This window comes from Suricata suricatta, chromosome 11 (assembly GCF_006229205.1).
Source record: "Suricata suricatta isolate VVHF042 chromosome 11, meerkat_22Aug2017_6uvM2_HiC, whole genome shotgun sequence".
Lineage (NCBI taxonomy): Eukaryota > Metazoa > Chordata > Mammalia > Carnivora > Herpestidae > Suricata > Suricata suricatta.
This window is the reverse complement of record NC_043710.1, coordinates 2,043,485-2,061,859: the sequence shown is the minus strand read 5'-3', so window position 1 is coordinate 2,061,859 and position 18,375 is coordinate 2,043,485. Positions and strand designations below refer to the sequence as shown.

The window sequence follows — 18,375 nt, the reverse complement described above, 5'->3', positions numbered from 1 at the left end:
AGAGTCCCACAAGATGGCCCGGGTGGCGGGGGGGGGGGGAGCTGCAGGCGAAACAGGGTGAAGTCCGGCAGGATTACCAGAATGTGACAGGGAGACACGGCGGGGGAGGGGGCGCAGATGGGGTTGGGGAAGGGCGCCCACACATGTGCCCCAAGCAGAGCCGCCACCAACCTGCATCCGTAAGGAATTGTACTTGCGAGCGCCTGGGGGGCTCAGTCCCCCGACAGCCCACTCCAGATTTAGGCTCAGGTCATGATCGTGCGGTGTTGTGGGATCGAGCCCTGCATGGGGCTCTGCGCTGACAGCGTGGAGCCTGCCTGGGATTCTCTCCCCTCTCTGACCCTCCCCCACCTACAGACTCTCTTAAAAAAGTACCATACCTGTGAAGTGCACTAAAATGATATGCCCGTATCTTTGGGGGGCCCCCTTTCAACCCACCACAGGCTTGGGTTGGGGGGTCTCCAGCTGGTGGCAGAACGGGGAGGTCACCCCGTGTTCTCTAAAACCGCACGTTTCCTGCTAATTCATCAGACAGTTAAGTTGACCGTTCCCCCCAGAGCGGTGCCTCGGGAGCTTCCATGACCAAGAGAAATGACTTTGTCCTTTAGTCGCCGAGAAGCAATCCACAGCCTGAGACGGTGCGCCCTGAGGTGCCTGAGCGGGCCAGGCCGGCGGCGGCCCCGGAAGCCCAGCCTGCGGAGGAGGAGAGCCTCGCCTTGATGCCCGAGTCCGGGCCCCAGCTGGGCCCCTCCGAGGAGCCCGAGGAAGGCGCCGAGCTGCAGGCGGTGGTGGTCGGCGGAAGCCCGGCGGCCCCAGAGCAGACGTTAGAGAGCGCACCTCCTGTCCCTTCCGATGCCCTTGGTGCTCCCGCTGCTGGCGGTGCTCCCGCTGCTGGCGGTGCTCCTGGTGCTCTCGCTGCTGGTGGTGCTCCCGCCGCTCCTGTCGCTCCCGCTGCTCGGGGTGCTCCCACCGTTCCCGCTGCTCCGGGGCCCCAGGACGGGATGCAGGCACCCCCCTCGCTCAGGAGTCTAGAGGAGGTGAGTGAAGCGTCTGTGTGGGTCCGAGGGACGACGAAGCGTGTATGCAGAGCTCCGTGCTTCCGCAGCCCCCGCAGGAGCATCCCGGGGTGGCTTAGACCGCAGCTCCTGCCCAGCTCCGGTGCGGGGGGCCGCTGGCTGGCTGCTTCCTGCCGAGGCTACACCGATGGTCCGGTCCGGGCCTCCCCCCAAGCCGTGGCTGGTTCCTGGCCCCTTTGGGGCTCCTTGCCTTGCACATGCATCATCCGACCTGCGCCTCCTGCCTCACGTGGCGTCTCCCTGTGTGCGTGTCTGTGTCCAACTTTCCCCTCTTCCCCAGGGCCCAGCCCACCAACCGTATCCTAATGTCATCGTCCGCAGTGACCCTGGTCCCAAACACAGTCACTGCCTACAGGTTAGGACGTCCATGTTTCTAGGACAAGGACACAGGACATCTCATAGCAGTCCCCAACCCAGCCTGCTGTCCCAAGGGACTGTGACACGGAGGTGGACGCTCCTCGTCCGGGTACTGTGGCAGGAAGGAGGAGGCCCGGCCCGCTGGTGGCAACTCGCCAGGGCCTCGGCTGAGCCCTGCCCGTGTGCCGGCCATGCCGTCCGGCTGCCGGGGCCGTAAGAGGGAGGGCGGGCAGCTCGGGGCGAAGCCAGCACTTATCTGCCTGTGCTCCCCCTTGGAGGACAGCCACAGCCCCTGTCCTCTGCTGCAGGGCTGTGAGGGCCCGTCTGGAGTTGGTGACACCCGAATAGGGCTTGACCAGCTGAGCAGATAATTGCTGTCTAGTGCTGGCGAGGAGCGTGACTCTTTAGGAAGAGAGGGGGCCACAGCCAGTCCTCAGGGGGTGAACAGGGTCTGTTCTGAACCTCCTGGGAGTTGAGGGGCAGGGCCCCAGGGAGGAGACCATGGGACTCCGGGTGGCTGTGATGTGGGCAGCGAGGTTGGGAACTGTCCTCTGGAGCCTGGGTCCCTGGGTCGAGTGTCCTTCCGCCTCATTTCAGGGACATAGTCTGACTTCAGATTCTCCAGGGGGTCTGAGGGGAGTCAGGTAGAGAAGTTAGGACCCCTGCCTGTCTCAGCGGGCGGCCCAGGGGGTCCCTCGGGCGGTGCCACAGGAGTCCACCTGTTCTCACCCTGTTTTGTGGCCCAGCAGCCCCTGGAGGGACCGGCATTGCGTGCCGGGCCAGCAGCCAGCGCGGCCGAGCCGGGCTCTCGAGGCGCAGATGCCCAGAGCAGGTGGCTTGACGCCGCGCGGAAGCCTGACCTTCTCCTCGCGAAGAGCACCTGTCCCGTGCCTGTGCACACCAGCATTGGCCATGTTAGGAAGTTGCGTTCACAAGCGTCCTCCCTGTTAGGATGACCTGGGGTGGAACGGGTCCCCCCGGTGACATAGTTCAGCCATTCTCTGAGCAGGAGCCTCTGGGTCACAGCAGCAACGCGGTGCTGTCACTGGGCCCAGGGCGCGCGGGGGGCACACGCAGGCTGTGAGCTCTCTGCCGCCTGTTGGAGCTCCCCGAAGACAGGCGCCCCCGCCCTGCAGCCCCCCAAGCATGTGGTGCTTCTGCTGCACACGCTCCTTCTCCTGGGTCAGTCTTTCTTCTTCTGTTCACAGCACTACAGGAAAGAATATCTCCTCATCGACCAATCTAACGAGGGTACGTGATCTGAATTCCTCACTCACGGTGACTGTTTGGGCTTCACCTCCTTTGGCCTGACTGGCTGGACCTCGTGGCTTTGTTTCCGGGACGCCTGTCTGCTTGCAGCCACGGGGACCCTCCGTCCGCTCGTGACGTGCTTTCTCACCCTCGCTAACGACGGCAGTTTGGCAAACCCGAGTTTTACGGGGTTCATCATCCTTTGATTTTATGGCCCGCTTGTGTGTTTGGGAATGGGTGGGAGGCGGGGGTCCGTGCCCCGGCCCTGGATGAGCCGCCCTGCTGGGTGGGAGGCGGGGGTCCGTGCCCCGGCCCTGGATGAGCCGCCCTGCTGGGTGGGAGGCGGGGGTCCGTGCCCCGGCCCTGGATGAGCCGCCCTGCTGGGTGGGAGGCCCGCCGCGTGCCGGGTGCTTTCCACGTCCCCTTCGCTGACAGCTCTGCCAGATCACCCCGTCGTACGGATTTAGGAACGTGACGGTCTGAAACTCAGGTGACAGGACTTGCCCCAGGTCTGAGATCCCAATCAGGGGCCCCTGCTGACAGCAGAAGGCCCTCCCGTCCTGACCGTCTTATAGCCTCTCTCTGGGTGTGGAGGGGGAGAGGGGCAGGCGGACGACACACAGCAGGCTGCGGGTCCCCATGCGGTTTGCGGCGGCCCCATCCTGCCCCTCCCCACCCGCCCCCTGGGCTCGAGGATGAGCGTACAGGCAGGGCAAGCACCAGGGCAGAGGTGGCCCAGCCTGGGTCTCCCAGCCCCTGGACCTGATCACTTCTGTGAGACCCCCGGGGTCGGACAGGACCTCCCACGTCCTGGGTGCCGTGTGCTGGCCAGGGAAGGGGACGGTGGAGAGCCCTGTGACCGCGTTCCTGGGGCTCAGTGTCCGCAGGTGCCGCGCTGCTCTCCCAGAAATGTAACTATCTTCCGTTTTGGTTTTGTTTCTTTCAGCCACCATGAGGATCAACTGTGAATTTGTCAAAGCAAACTTGGGAAATAACTTTAAGATGTTTGTCAGGCTAATTGGCCTGGACGAGGCGGACATTGACTCTTGCGAATGTGAAAACCCAGGCAATTTGAATGAGCAGCATCATAAGATGCTCTCTAGGTGGAGAGGGAGGAAGGGAAAGGATGCTTCTGTGTTTAGACTCCTGGCTGCCCTCCACAAACTGGAGCTACACATGCACCTGGAGAACATTATAAACAATCTAGTAGCAGAAGCTCTTTTAGGAAAACGTGTAGAAAACTCCGAGACCTCTGATTAGAGTGAAGTTTTGGCACTGGATTATGCCCGAGGCAAGGCTCCACGTGGACTGGATCTGATTCTGGCCCAGTTTCTACCCTATTAGGAACTTCTTGAATCCCAGATGGAGTTCTCTGAATAGATTTCTACGGAACGTTTCCATTGGGGCGGTCAGTTCTACACGCTGAGAAGAAGTGCGTTCCTGCCCGTGAAGGGGTGTCCTGGGGACTGCCTGCGGGCCCCAAGGACGTGATTTGCCGGAGGGAGGAGCTCTGTACACTTCCTGTACGGGGGTGATTCACAATCCTTGGTCCTCTTCCTGGGTGCTGAGGCCCGGAGGGTTTGACAGTTTTTCTGTCATGGCCTGCTTCTCCACATCCAAGTCTCTGTGATGTCCCCATGGCCTAGAATGGGGTGACTGAGTGCTCCATAAATAAGTATGAGCAACCCAGTGACCACTAACCTGTACCTGGCAGCTGATGGGACCGTCGCTGGGGCCTTGAGCTGGAGGTCTAGACCTTGGCTTGCTTTTTTAGAAAAAATATTTTTAGGGGCGCCTGAGTGGCTCAGTGGGTTGAGTGTCTGACTTCGCTCACATTTATGCTCTCACAATTTGTGGGTTCGAGCCCCACGCTCGGCTCTGCTGACCGCTCATAGCCTGGAGCCTGCTTCAATTTCTGTCTGTCTTGCTGCTTCTTTCCCTGCCTGTGCTCTGTCTCTCAAATGTTAAAAAAAATTTTAAGTTATATAAGTGTTTTTAATGTATTGGGGTGTCTGGGTGGCTCTGCAACTTTGGCTTAGGTCATGATCTCACGATTTGTGAGTTCGGGCCCCGTGTCAGGCTCTGTGCTAACCTCACAGCCTGGAGCCTGCTTCCAATTCTGTCTCCCTCTTTCTATTGCCCCTCGTCTGCTCATACTCACTTTCTCTAAAATACCAACATTTTTAAAAGTATTGATAGCAAATATTTTATTCTTTATTTTTACTTAATAAAAGTTCTGTCTCAAATAGCATTTCCTGGGTGGCTGAGCTCAGTCTGTTAAGCTTCTGACTTCAGCTCAGGTCAAGATCTTGGGTTTGTGAGTTTGGGCCTTGCTGTCTCTGCTGACAGCTCACAGCCTGGAGCTGCTTCAGATTCTGTGTCCCCCTCTCTCTCTGCTCCTCCCCTGCTCACTCTCTGATTGTCTGAAAATAAAGACAAAAAATTTTTTTAATGGCATTTCCTTTTATTTCCGGCGGGCACACAGCTTTGGGTGTGGTATCTTTGGAAGGGGAGGCCATGCACAGGGGAAGGAATGGGCCCCAAGGCGGTGATTTGCCAGAGGGAGGAGCTCTGGAAACGTCCGTGGCCTCAGAATGTGATCTCTACCTGCCCTCCTCCCTCACTCCAACCTCTGCAGATTGGCCTGCCCACTTCTGTCCAGCGCCAAGCATCTTCCTCTTCCAGAGCATCATTAAATGCTACAACCACTCAGTCCAGACACAGGTGTTCTCTCGGAGGGAGGGATACCACCAACTCTCTTGTCCCCCCCCCCCCCCCATGTCCCAGGGCCTGCTGCTTCTGTGGCTCTCCCAGGCCTGCCTGCTCACCCTACTAGTCCAGGCCGCCATTCACTCCCACAGACTGTTGCAACGCCTCAGGTTTTGCTTTTCCTCTGGCTCTCCCGGACCCATTCCGCTAGCACCTGGCAGTTGCAAGAACAGCCCTAAAGCACAAACAGTCATGCTGGTCCTTTCTAAACCCTGCAGGGGAGTCAGTGTCCTTCATTTCGATTACAAGATGCTTCATGAAGTTCCAAGCCCTGGCCTGTTTCTCAAGCCCTGCCTCTTGCCAGGGCTGCTCCCGTGCAGTCTATGCTAAGGCTCACGTTCTCAGGGGTTTGCTTTCTGCTGGGTTCATTTGCAGGACGGTCCCCTCTGCCTGGGAGGCACTTCCCTCCCATCCCTAATCCCATCTTCTAAGCTTCCTTCGAACTAATCCTCCAACCAGGCTAGCACATTAATTTCTCGGGGGGGGGGGGCGTTGGGGGTGATATCCCCACACCACTTGCTACAATGCCAACTTAAAACAGGCATGCATGAGATCTGTCTTTAAAGCCTCTCTCGAGGCAGGACTGCAACATTCCTCCCAGCCCCCCAATCCCAACCCCAACCCCAACCCACACACCACCAAGCCCCGCGCCCAGGCTGGTCCCCGCCTCCTCAGTGGTCGGGACACGGAACACGCAGCTCCCGGGTTCCTCAAGGACGCCGTACGCGGTGCGATAACAACTACAACTCCCAGCATGCCCTGAGACGGCGGCACCGGGGGGAGGGGTCCGCAGCGGTTGCCTAGCGACCGGGCGTGTCCCTGAAGGGTGTCCGGAAGCTGGGCGGGACTTCCGGGGCGGTGGTTGCATCAGATTCTGGGAAGCCGGCGCCGCGGCTGCTGGCTTGTAATTCCGACGATGTCAGGTTCCTCCGGGGAGCAGGGTGAGTGCGCGCGGGGAGGCGAGCGGGGCGACCCCGGGCCTGAGGGCGCGGCGGGTGTCCGGGGCGGGCGGGGAGCGACCCCAGGGCTGAGGGGCGGCGGGTGTCCGGAGCGGGTCCCGGGGGACGGCGGCGGACGACCCCGCGCCTGGGCCTGCGCTGTCCGCACTTCGCTGGGACTCGACCTGGGTCCTGGCGGCCCCGCGGTCCCTCCTCCTCCGCCTCAGTCTCCTCCTCGGGTTGTGCCAGGGATGACCTCGCCCCCTCCAGCCGCAGCTGTGCTCTGGGGACAGGCAGAGCCCCAGGGTGGTGGCGGTTGGCGCCCAGCCGGGCAGCAGCCCGGAGGTGGGCGGGGGACGCCGGGGGGACGCGGACGCGGGCTTTACGAGGCTTTCATCTGCGGCTCCGCCAACGGTGGTCATTGGGATCTGCGTGGTCAGAGCGTTATTGCCCCGCTTTATTGCCGCCGGGAGCAGCGCTGGCTCTGCCCGTCCGGGCCATTGATGGCACCAGCGGGTGGACCTCCGGAGAGCGCGGGGTCTTCTCCCACAGCCCCGCAGGCAAGGCTGTGGCTGCTGCCAAGACCAGAGACTGTCACTGGGATTCCGAAGTCGGCAGCAAACATCCGTCAGGAAGCGTTCTGAGCGTAGGTTGTATGCTCTTGGCTGCGGGAGATTACATGTGCCAGGCTGCCCACAGCTTAGGCTGCGCAGGGCTCTCTTGGCCCCCGTGCCCCTCTTTGCTCCTGAGGCCTCTGGGGCTCTAAGTGGGGTAACCCACATACCAGGCACTCTGCATTTCACCCAACAGGTGTGCTTGGATTCCGGCGCTGTCCCCACCTGCCTCCGAGGCACGCAGCCCTCAGATGTCCCCCCCGGACTCCCGTAAAATGGCAGCACGCCGAGCCGGGCCGGCTGGGCCCAGGTCCCAGCTGTGTCCCTTAACCACAGCACAGAGGGGTGATGCGTGCTGCCTCAGGGGACGTGGCCCCTTAACGGGGTGATTACTTGGGAAGGATTTAGAGCAGTGCCTGGCACAGGATGGGCGCTGTGTGTCTGAAACTCGAGCTTCTGTCTTGCCTTTTTTTTAAGTTTATTTTTGAGAGGTGGGGGAGGGGCAGAGAGAGGAGGAGAGTCCCAAGCACAGGGGGCTTGATCTCAGACCACACGGGGCTCCATCTCGCACGCCATGGGGATCACAGCCTGAGCTGAAGTCGAGAGTTGGGTGCTTAACCGACTGAGTCACTCGGGCACCCCCTTTATTATTGTTTTTAAATGGAAGTGTGGTTTTGGTTCACGTGTGAACATAAATGACATTGGATTTTTCTTTTAATTGGTTTAGGATTCGAGGTTTTTGGAGCCTTGGTAGGAATGGGCCAACCCCCAGGATGTCTGGACAGCTGGTAGATTTTTCTAGTCCCGTGTTTTGGGGCAACACCTCCCAGCCAGTGCTTGGCTCCAGGGCTCAGCCCACCTGCTCCTCCTTTACTGCCCTCCCGTCTGTCCCCAGGCTTCCCCCAGAGACAACCACCTAAGACCATCCTCTGAAGAAACAGGAAGTAAAATGACATAGGAAAGGCTTTATATTACATACTGCAGTCATAGATGCACTTAGGTTACCATCTTCCCGGGCTTTGTGAGGAGACCTTCACTTAGAATATTCTTCCCGATTCAGATCATCTTCCTTAAGTTGACCCAGAACATCTCTTTGGTGCCCGGTGATGACCCTGGGGGTATAGCTTCTCCTCTGTGGCTTGAAGGGCGCCCCCTCTCCAGGTTCCGCGGGACCCTCTGAGGCCCCTGGGGGCCCGCGCTCCTCCCAGGGGCCTTGCCCTGCACACTCGCGCTCTCTGGTGGCTTCGGTCAGGTCAGACTTGCTGTTTAGTTTCTCATGCAGCGAAGGGGCTTCCTGGTCATCGCGTGGCTCACCCTGTTCTCAGCGCGCGCGTCTCCCAGGCCCCGGTCTGCCTGCACCTGCCGCGGCCTTCAGTCCTCGGGGCGACTCTTCGTGGTGGGTTCTGCCCTGTCCTTCCTGCACAGGCGAGGATCCTGGCGCTCTGAGAAGTGATTTGTCTGGGGTCGCGCAGCCGGCCAGAGGCAGAGCCAGGCCTCTGTGGCCTATCTGACCACAGCTGGGGTCGTAACCGCAGTCCTGTGCTGCCGTGGATGGTAATCTGGATGATTCCATTCAGGGTAACGGCGTGAGTGAGCCTGGCAGCGCAGACGAGATAAAGGCAACACGCTGTGCTGTGTTTCCCAGAGGAAAACAGACGGCGTGCGTCCGTAGATGACAGACCTTAGCTCGCACTTCCCGGGGTGCACTTTTGTAAAGTGTAAGAGAGGCGCCCAGTGTCCCACCACCCTCCCGTCTGGGCAGCAGGCTGTGACTCTGACCACCAGAAGGTCAGTGAAATGCGCCGTGAGAGCGTTCCATTTTCTGTTTCAGTGGAAAAGTGTCACCGAGCAGTTAAAAAAGATTCCCTTAGCTAGATCGGACCCTTCTTATTTCCTCGGCGCATGCGCACGGAGCACCTGCTTTGCTCTGCGCCGCTGGGCCCCGGAGCTCTGCACACGAACAAGGTTGATCTGTCTCAGCCTTTCCGGGGCTCTCCGTCCAGCAGAGGAACTGGCTGAGGCGGGTCGGTGCCAGGTGGGCTGGAACCCAGGAGGTGGCGGCCTCTGGGGGCCGCGTGGCAGCTCCCTCCCTGGTCACGTCCCAGAGCGTGTGCTGCGTGGGGGGCCGAGCACGGCGAGGCCGTTCAGAGCACGGGCTCCGCGCTCTGCCAGCCGAACGCCTCGGCTGGGCCCTTCTCTGCCAGCCAGCCACGGGCAGGATGGGGTGTGGGGAGCCCCAGGGCTGGCTCTGCCTGGAAGCAGCAGCTGCCCAGAGCCCGGAGATGGCAGCCTGGGGGCCAGTGAGCCCCTGGTGCTCTGGTCCTGAGGAGGGATGGAGGCTGAGCCCAGACAAAGACAGAGGAGTGGGCGGGCGTCCGGGCACAGAGCCCTGCTTTCCTGAAAGTTCCTGAGGCCAAAGGGCAGAGGAGGGCTGGAGATAGGCCACAGGTTCAGGGCCTTGGGCACGTCTTTGGAGTCCAGGTCTTACCTGGAGGTTTTGGAAAGACCGTCTGCCCCTTGCCCACGTGGAGGTGGGGCAGGAGGACAGTGGGGGCAATGGCAGCGCTGGCCTGGGGCGTGGGCAGGGCTGGGGGACAGCGCTGGTGCTGGGTGTGGGCAGTGTGGGGCTGAGAGCAGCGCACCCGGGGTTTAGCCCAGTAGGGGATGGTGGCCGATTCCTGGCCTCTGGGACTGGGTGGCATTCCGCCAGGTGGTGGAGAGCACGGTGCACATGCCTCTCTGCTCCCCGACGTTAGAATCACGAGAAGGGGTGAGTTTGTCCCTTTCTGAGAGCCACTTGGACAGCTGAGTATCCTGACGGGAAGCCGAGTGGAGGGGACCCAGGAGCAGGGGTGCTGCAGGCGGGCAGCCCGGGGAGCCAGCGGAATGTTTGCAGACTGGGCATGGTTTGTAGGGCACTGGCGGCGAGCTGGGAGGGGTGCTGACCCCTGAGCCCAGGCTGATTTTGGAAACGGAAACAGACCTGGCCTGGGAGCTTATGAGGAAGGCCAGAGGGGTCCGCACTTCTGCACGCTGTCTGGGGGTCTTCTTTGCACACTGAGGTCTGCAGGCGCTGGGGCCGTGCGGGGGGGGCTGCTGTCAGCCCAGCCCACCCCCCCCAGGTTCTGATTCTGTGGGTCTCTGGTGGGCCGGGCAGGTACCCTTCCCATGGCTCACGGGGAGGAGCTGCCCCGCCCGTGAGCCCAGGCTGGATCTGGAGTAGAGGAGGAGGAGGGCAGAGGAGGAGGAGGGCAGAGGAGGAGGAGGGCAGAGGAGGAGGAAGGCAAGGCAGGTTTAAATGCTGATGGCAGGAGCCGGGAGAGGGGGAGAGGCGGTGCTGGGCTGCAGCCCATTCCCTGTGGCGTTTGCTGTCCTCCCTGCGCTGAGAGATTGGCCTTTTTGTTTGTGTGTCAGGAAGCATCTCGTGAAGATTCGGGCTTTCTAATTGGAGAGAGCGGATGAAAGATCTAAGCTGGATGCCGCGTCATGACGGGGCCGTGGTCACTCGGGGTCTCTCCCCGGGGCGTGTCTGAGCGGACGCGCAGCCTGAGCTGGTGGCAGACGGTGGCCGAGGTGAGGTCCCAGGAGCCTCGGCTCAGCTCAGCACAGAGGCTGGGAGCCAGACCGCGGTCCGCGACCGCTGCGATGCGGACCTGGTCTTTACTTGTGTCCTCAAGATACACTCAAGCGCGGGAGCCGCCCGTCCCGGGAAGGCCCGTGCCCGGCGACGCCCAGGCCGCTCCGCGTGGTGGACCTGAAGCCTGTGTCGCGTGCGGGGAGCCTCCTTCCAGGCCGTCGTCATAACGACGCGGGGCGGGGGTACCGGCGGTGCCGGCAAACCGAGCGGGGGCCGGCGGTGTGCCCGGCTGTCTTAAATGTTTACCAGCGGGATTTCACTGACTCTCAGCAGCTTGACGAGGCGGCTGTCCTTCCGAGCCCGTCGAGGCCGGCAGGGGCTGTACAGCCAGCCTGGCGGTCGGACGCTCCACCTGCTTTCCTCATTTTAAGAGCAGTATGTGCTTATTGGAGGGAAAGCGGAGACGCCCGCCTGTCAGGGTTCCCTGACTCCCTGTTTGGGGAGGGCCTGGGTGGTCGTTCTGAGCGAGGGAGGTCTGTCCTGTGTGCTCGCTGTCCGGGGGTGACGGTGGGTGGGATCAGAGAGGTGCCGTCTGCGCTGCGTCCCCCCATCTGGGCGCTGGTTGGTAAGTGGTTGTGTCAGAGACGGGGAAGGGGCTGCGGGGGGTCAGCGTTGGGAAGACGGCTTTCCAACGACCAGTCTCCCGTCGGTGTGTGTCCCCGCTGTCCACGTGGGCCCCCCGCCCCCGTCTGCGTGTGCCACCACCCTGGCTCTGCCCACACCTCTGGCAGGCCCTCTTCATCTTTAGTGAACTTGGTTTTCTTCGTTATGAAAAGTGTGTGCCCACAGCCACCTGCTGGCTGCTGAGCCGTGGGAGGACCGTGGCCGTGGCTGAGGGAGGGGGAGGTTCCCTGGAGGGAAGGTCCACCAGCCTGACGCCTATTTAGAGTCCCGGTTCCCGGTACCCTGAGGCAGGCACTGCCTCCCCGCTCCCTGGATTCTGTGGGCCGGGAGCACCTCCACGCAGGTCCCCCTCCTGGCTGCACGCTGCCCTCTACAGGGGTGTCAGCGAGTCCGAGCAGCAGGGTCGGGGGCCTGTGGCAGTGGGGCCACTCCCTAGGAGCCCTCAGGCGGGTCCTCAGAGCCCCCTGCTCAGTGGCAGCAAGGGGAGGGTGGGGACACCCTCTGTGTCTCTCTGGGCTTTGACGGTCCATGAGCTGACGCGGAAGTGCTCGTGCTTCTTGTGGGTCGAGAGGGAGCAGGTGTGCGCCTCTGCCAGCCAGCCCTTCGGGTTGGAAGCAGCTGTAGATTGGGCCCCTGGGAAGTCTGGTCGCTGCGGTGTGCTGGGGGGGGGGGCTGTGCCCGGGAGAGGGCCTGGGAGGCCCCAAACCAGCGGGCAACACCCCCCGTCACAGGCGGCTCTGCATGGTGAGCACGAGTTCTCTGGCAGGCTCCCCCATTCACATGGCGGATTGTCCAGGCTGCGTGCTGGATGCTGAGGGTGTGTGCAGAGCGAATAAAGGGGGGCATGGGGCAGACGTAAAGAAAGGAGTGGCGTGTTAGGGGTAAGCGTGGGGAGCGAAGGCAGGAAGGGGGTCGGGGCTCCAGGTGGCAGGCGGTCATTTGGAATGACATCCAGGGGGACCTCTGTGGACAACCAGACGGCAGAGCCCCGAGGAAGGGCGGAGCCTGGCCAGTCTGGGGTAGCATTGCAGGCCGGGAGGGTGGGGTGAGGGACCCCGAAAGGAGCAGGCCAGGCGCTTGTGGAGTGCGCAGGGGCTCAGGTGGCTGGATAGGGTGGCGGGCGGTGGCAGGAGCTGAAGTCAGAGGCCGGAGGGTGAGGTGGGCGTGGTCGGGGGGTGGACGGAAAGTGGTCTTGCGCTTCTCAGCAGGCCACGCCGGCCACTGGGTTGGGTGATGCCAGGCTGCCCGTGGGGGACCTGCGGCGTGGAGGTTGGGATTGGGGCGGGCTGGGCCCCTGCGTGGGAGCCACGGGGAGGACCGCATCTCTGGTACCCGTGCAGGCCGGGTTCCCGGACTGTCCGCCCGCTTGGCCGTGGGCGTCCTGAGTGTGATTCGTAAAGGGGCAGGACTCCAGTGAGAGGGGAGGGTGGCCCTGTGGCCGCGTGGATGGGGTGTCTGACCCGTCGGGCTGGGATGAGCCGGGGCCCTCCTGGGGGTGCGCTGGGGAGGGAGCAGGTGGGCTTTCAGGAAAGCCTGTGGCTTCAGCTCCGCATCTGTTGGAGAGCTGGAGGAGGACCTCCCCTCGCGGCCCACTGGTCCCCACGGGGGGCGGGCTCAGGGCACAGACACACCCGGGACACGGGCCTGGTTGCGTTCCAGTGGCTGGGGAAGGGGCGCGGGCCTCCGTCCCCCTGTGGGTCCCTCCCACCTCGTCCTCACTGCTGGTGCCGTGTCCCGGAAGTCTGCCGATGGCCTGACCTGCACGGGGTCCTCCGGCGGCAGAGGCGGGGGGGGGGGGCATGTGCCAGGGGGGTAAACGGGGATGGGGAGACGGGGGTCAGAGAGGTGGGGGGTCCCCTCCCTGTCCGCAGCCGTCTGTGCTGTGGGTCCGGCACAGTGACCCAGTGACCCTGTGGTGTCAGGCACCTGTGACTAGAGGGAGAGGGATGGCCACATGCTTTCCACTCCGAGTGGGTCCCGGGCTGAGAGGGTGTCTGTAGAGGCAGATGGGCCCTGGTCCTTTTGCCACATGGTTCGCTCTGAAAACTAAGGTAAAACATCTGGGGCCTGTGAGCCGGGGTACCAGGCTCTTCTGTGGCCCAAGGGCCTGTGGCTTAGTGCCACCAGCGTGGTCCCCGCCTCCCTTTTTGGGGGCGGGGCTGGGTCTGTGCCCCTCCTGCTCAGGCTTGGGGCAGCTCCGACCCTGAGCCCCCCACGCCCACCCCCACACCAGAGATAGACGCAGCTGGGTGTTAGGGTGCTAAGAACAGGATTCACCCAGTGGTGATAGATACCAGGAGAAGTGACACGTGACAGGAGATGGGGCCCTGGGGACGAAGAAGGGGTGTGGAGGGGTGAGCAGCGCTCAGTGGAGGAGGTGGGCAGTCCCCGAGGGCGGTGAGTGTCAAGGCCATGTGGCCAGCTGTGTCTGCTGGCTGGCAGTGACAGAAGTCAGGGTCCTGTCCTCCCACAGAGAGGGGGTGGGGCCTGTCCTCCCTGATGACCCCGTTTGAGAGGGGTGGCCCTCAGGTGGTTGGGAGTCACTTCCGGGTTGCAGGAGACAAACGCCCCAAATGCGACTCCTTTCAGTGATTTCTCTGACGGAGGCCGGCAGAGCGTCTGCTGTCAGGGTTGGCCTTTTGGGCCATGATCGCCCCAGAAACACGAGAGTCTGGAGACCATGCTGGTGCAGGGGCCCGGCCCAGGCTTGCTGCGTCCTGGCACCCTCCGGGCCCCCCGGGCCTGGGTGTGCGCAGCCCTCCACCCCATAGCAGGTGTGCGCTGCGGAGAAGGGTCCTTTTGTGTTCAGTTGTTTTTCTTTAATGGAGGTAAAATTCGCATAATGTAAAATTCACCATTGAAATCGTATTGGAAGAGCACAAATCCGCGGCATTTAGCGCATTTACGGTGTTGTGCAGCCCGCGCCTTTATCCGTACCCAAAACATGACCATCCCCGCAATGGAGACGCTGTCAGTCACCCGCCCCGCCCCCCATGCCCCCTCGCCAGCCCCGGGAAACCGCTGTCTGCTTTGTCCGTGTTCCGGAAGGGTCGACTGGCGGGAGCCGCCCCCGAGGCTCCGCCCCCGCGCCCAAGGCTCCGCCCCCCTGACGCCCTGTGCCTCTGTCTTTGCAGCTCCCGCCTACAGGTCCATCCTGAGCATTGGTGACGAGACTGCGCGGGTGCAGGCCCTCAACGAGCACCTCAGCACGCGCAGCTACGTCCAGGGGCACGCGCTGTCCCAGGCGGACGTGGACGTGTTCAGGCAGCTCTCGGCGCCCCCCGCCGACACGCGCCTCTTCCACGTGGCTCGGTGGTTCAGGCACATGGAAGCGGTCCTGGGCGAGCCCTGTGGGCGCCAAGCAAGTGAGTAGCGCAGTCCCCAGCTCTGAGAGTCTCTCCCGGCGGCCACCTCTGGGGTCAGGGCCCCGAAGAGGCGTGGCGCTGGCCGGCCGCCCCACCCGGAGGAGCCCGCAGGGTTGGCTCCTGTCGCCGCCCACAGGCACGCGGCCCGGCGGGGGCACCCGCGCTCCCCGGTGGAAGCACACGCTGCATGCAGGGGCAGTCCTCGCGGGCTCTGGGGGCCAGTTTCCGGCCCGGCCGTACCCCGTCCGCCGCCTCCCCCGCGCTCCTTGCATGCGCTGCGGTGCGCGTGCCCGGGTTCGGGTGGGCTCCGCCCTGAAGCAAGTGCTGATTGACACGGGCTATCTGGAAATCAGGAAAAGAGCTGAGACCGGCCACCTAGCTTTAGCCACAGCCTGTGAGAGCTGGCGCGCCTGTGCCCGCGTGAGGCAGGTTGTCCTGGGAAGTCCTAGGGCTCAGGCCCTGCGGGGGACCCCGCGGGCTTTGCCCCCTGACTTCTGATGCCCGCGAGCAGCTCGGCTCCCCCTGGCTGGTGCGCTCCCGCCGCTTCCCGGGGGGCGGCCGCATGCTGTCTCTGGGGGCCCCCTCTGGACCCTCGGGGGCGGCGTTGGGACACAGCTGAGCCCCCTGCCGCAGAGGGGGAGGGGGCGTCCCTCCTCGAGTGCGTGCGCGGTGGGGCCTTGACGATCCTGCAGCAAGCGCCCCTTCCCCCGCACGGGGTGGGTGCTTTGTGTACAACGTCTCCCCCCTGCACGTCCGGCACAGTGCCCCGGCTGAGCTCAGTGGTGTCAGCTGTGTCCCCTCCAAGGCCCAGGTGTCAGGTTGTCCCCCGGCTCCCAGCTCCCAGGACGCAGTGCGCAGGGGCGGAGGTCGGGGTGGGTCCTGGGCTCCCAGCCTTGGCAGTGACCTGGCTCGTGCCCCATTGAGGACCTCGTTGAAAGAAAGGCGCAGGCACACATTACCACAGATGTCATGACATAAAGACGGGTCTCTGCTCCTGCAAACGTCTTTTAATCCACGCAGGGGAGGGCCACTGGAGGCAGAGTGTCACCCCGCGTGTCGACATGGCTGCTCGAGGTGGGGGAGACGCACCCCGGAAGGCACCCAGAGCCCCTGGGAGCAGTGCTCGATTCTGGCACCCGGAAGGGGTGGGGGCCGGGGATCGAGGGACCAGAGGGGAGGCGTGTGCCCAGGGTAGGCCCCCGCCCACCTTCCCTCCAAGTCCACTCTGCCAGTGCCTGTGACCTGGCTGGTCACTGCTCCTGCCGCTAGCCCCGTTCCGTGCCGGTGACTGGCGGGCCGTCTGTGTCCCTCCCCACAGCGGTGGGCCTCAACAGCCGAGCACCTTCACGGGCACAGAGGGTGGGGTGCGGGCGGCCGGGCCTCCGTTCCTCCCGCTGCCTCCGAGCCCCGTCAGCCTCCCCTCCACGGCTCCGCTCCGGGCCTCGGCCGCTGCGTCCCCAAGTGTGGAGGGCTCTGCACGCAGCGTGAGCCCCTGCGCCTCCTCCCAGGCGCCCTATCTGCTTCCCCCGGCCCCCAGGCAGGACCCTCAGGGCGGGCTAGGCGCTGAGGAAGGCCGCGTGACTTTGGGCGCCTCACAGTGCAGCATGGCATCCGTGTCCCAGGAAAGGGCATTGAGCGCAGCACTGGGGACCCGGCTGACCCCGCTGGCGTCCCGGCGACCTCCCTACAGCCGTGTGTGGCTCAGAGCTGAGTGTGTGGTGCTGTCGGTAGGAGTTTGTCCCCCACGGCAGCCCCGTGCCCAGGACAGGGCCTAGGGGGCAGGGGGGACCGGGTACGTGCTGGGTGAACGAATGTGTGTTCATTAGTTCAGACGGAAACCAGCACAAAGACTTAGCCCCCGGGGTGGCCCCGCCGTGGCGGAGCGCTGTGTAAGGCGCAGGGAGACCGGGCTCGGCCTTGCCGGGGCGCCTGTGCTCAGTGAGCCGGGCGGGCGCGGGTTGGGGCGCTGGCGGGGAGTTTTCTGTAGTAAATCAGGGGTCCTCGTGTGATGCCCTCCAGTTTTCCCCTTCGGCAAATTCCTGTTTGCAGAATGCCAGTGTTCCTTGAACCCTCCGCCCCTGTGGCAGTAGTGGCCCTTCGGGGGCGTGGCCAGGCTCCCCGGGCCTCGCCCTCGGCTGCGAACCCCGAGCCTTCCTGCTGAGCGGGAGCCCTGCTGGTCCCCGGGTCACGTCGGTGTGTGCCACGGCTCGGCCCATGTCCCCAGTCGTCTCGGACGGCGGTGTTGACTCTGTTTCGGGAGTTAGGGGGTCCGAGCGAGGGGGGAGATTGATGGCATTGCACAGGGCAGACTGAGTGCCCTGAGCCACGGACAGAGCATTTCCTTCGCGGGCGTTCGCGGCATTGGGAGTGAGCCCATGAGACTCGCGCCCGCCCGTAAGCCTTGCTGTGGCGTTGAGGGTGCGCGCCTTCCCGCACACGGGGACCCGGGGCCCCTGCGTGCTGGCACCGACCTGGAGGAGGGGCTCCCTTGGGGCCCTGCCTGCTTCCCTCCTCACCTGCATGCGCACACATACTCATGCACACGCTTGTGCAAACGCTCACATGCACACATGTGCATGCACACGCTTGCTTACACATGTGTATGCACACACACACTTACACACACGCTCACATGCACACCAACACATACGGGCACACACATACAGGCACACAAGCCCACACACATGCACACACGCCCCTTCCTCCCCCCGCCTGTCAGTCAGATTAGCTTGTGTGGCTGATGTGGCACGTCGGGCAAATGGCCACGCCTAGGACTGGCTTCTCTGTGGGGCCCATCCTGGGCACCACGGGGGAGGCACCACGCTGGCTCTGGGGGGGGGTGGACTCTGGGTCGCGGCGAAGGGTGCTGGGCTCCCACGACGGGGTTGCGCCCCTGCAGGCTCTCAGGGCGCAGGCCGCATACGTCCTGCCTGTTGACCGGCCGGACGCACAGGCCTGGGACCCGGTGAGGCCCCGAGGCCGTGCTAGGGCGGGGACGGTGGCAGGAGCAGGGGGAGGCGGGGTCGTGGGCGGCAGTGGGGGGACAGAGCCTCCCCACACCGCCTCCGGAGCCGGCCAGGCGCCAGCGCGCAGCCGCACGGGCCTGCTTCTGCTTCCAGCTGGGGCGGCTTGCGTGGTGTGGGGAGGGGGGCGCAGCACTGAGGGGGAGCCGGCCACGTGTTTGCCCCCAGCAGATGGAGACGTCCCCTCCCCTGGCCACTCCTGTGCTGCCCCGGAAAGTGGCCCACGTCCCTCAGCGCCACCACCGGCGGCCTCTGTGCACCCCCACACCTCCCCAGGCCGTGCTCGGTTCCGGTTGCAGTGCGGGGCGTGAGCCCAGCAGAGAAGGGGCCGTGTTGCACACGGGCGGAGCCGCACACGCGTCGCGTAGCCCCATTGGGCGGCTCGTGGAGCCGCGTGTGCTTCTGCTGGGAAAGCCAGGCGTCACTTGTGGCGTGCTCTGCGGTTCCGTGACACCCCCCCCCCCCCCCCTGTGCCTTCGCAGGTCGAGGTCGGCGGGGGCAGCCTCAGTGGTCTCCTCCAGCGGGGTCTCTGCCGTGCAAGCTCCGCCTTTACAACAGCCTCACCCGGAACAAGGTCAGGAGCGGTGGGGGGGAGCCGTGCTAGGAGGGGGGCTGGCAGAGCGCACGACCTCTGCGGTTGCGTCGGGCTCTGCAGCAGGTGCACGTGGGATTGGAGACCCGTTGGCTGCTCGCCCTGTGCCCTCTGCACGGCCCGAGGGCA

General features: G+C 63.8%; 2 protein-coding genes across 2 annotated transcripts in view; both read left to right on the top strand.

The window, feature by feature from the left end:
* The window catches only part of LOC115306716 (tumor necrosis factor receptor superfamily member 1A-like), a 16,240-nt gene extending 11,714 nt beyond the window's left edge, over positions 1 to 4,526 (top strand). Inside the window, exons 8-11 of the mRNA XM_029957252.1 lie at positions 3 to 22; positions 609 to 1,037; positions 2,642 to 2,684; positions 3,631 to 4,526. Coding sequence (XP_029813112.1) covers positions 3 to 22; positions 609 to 1,037; positions 2,642 to 2,684; positions 3,631 to 3,944 — 806 coding nt within the window. The 3' untranslated portion in view covers positions 3,945 to 4,526. The remainder of the gene's footprint in view (positions 1 to 2; positions 23 to 608; positions 1,038 to 2,641; positions 2,685 to 3,630) is intronic.
* Positions 4,527 to 6,303: 1,777 nt separating this feature from the next.
* The window catches only part of CARS (cysteinyl-tRNA synthetase), a 40,648-nt gene continuing 28,576 nt past the window's right edge, over positions 6,304 to 18,375 (top strand). Inside the window, exons 1-3 of the mRNA XM_029915158.1 lie at positions 6,304 to 6,394; positions 14,401 to 14,631; positions 18,137 to 18,228. Of these exons, the coding sequence (XP_029771018.1) occupies positions 6,370 to 6,394; positions 14,401 to 14,631; positions 18,137 to 18,228 (348 nt within the window). The 5' untranslated portion in view covers positions 6,304 to 6,369. The remainder of the gene's footprint in view (positions 6,395 to 14,400; positions 14,632 to 18,136; positions 18,229 to 18,375) is intronic.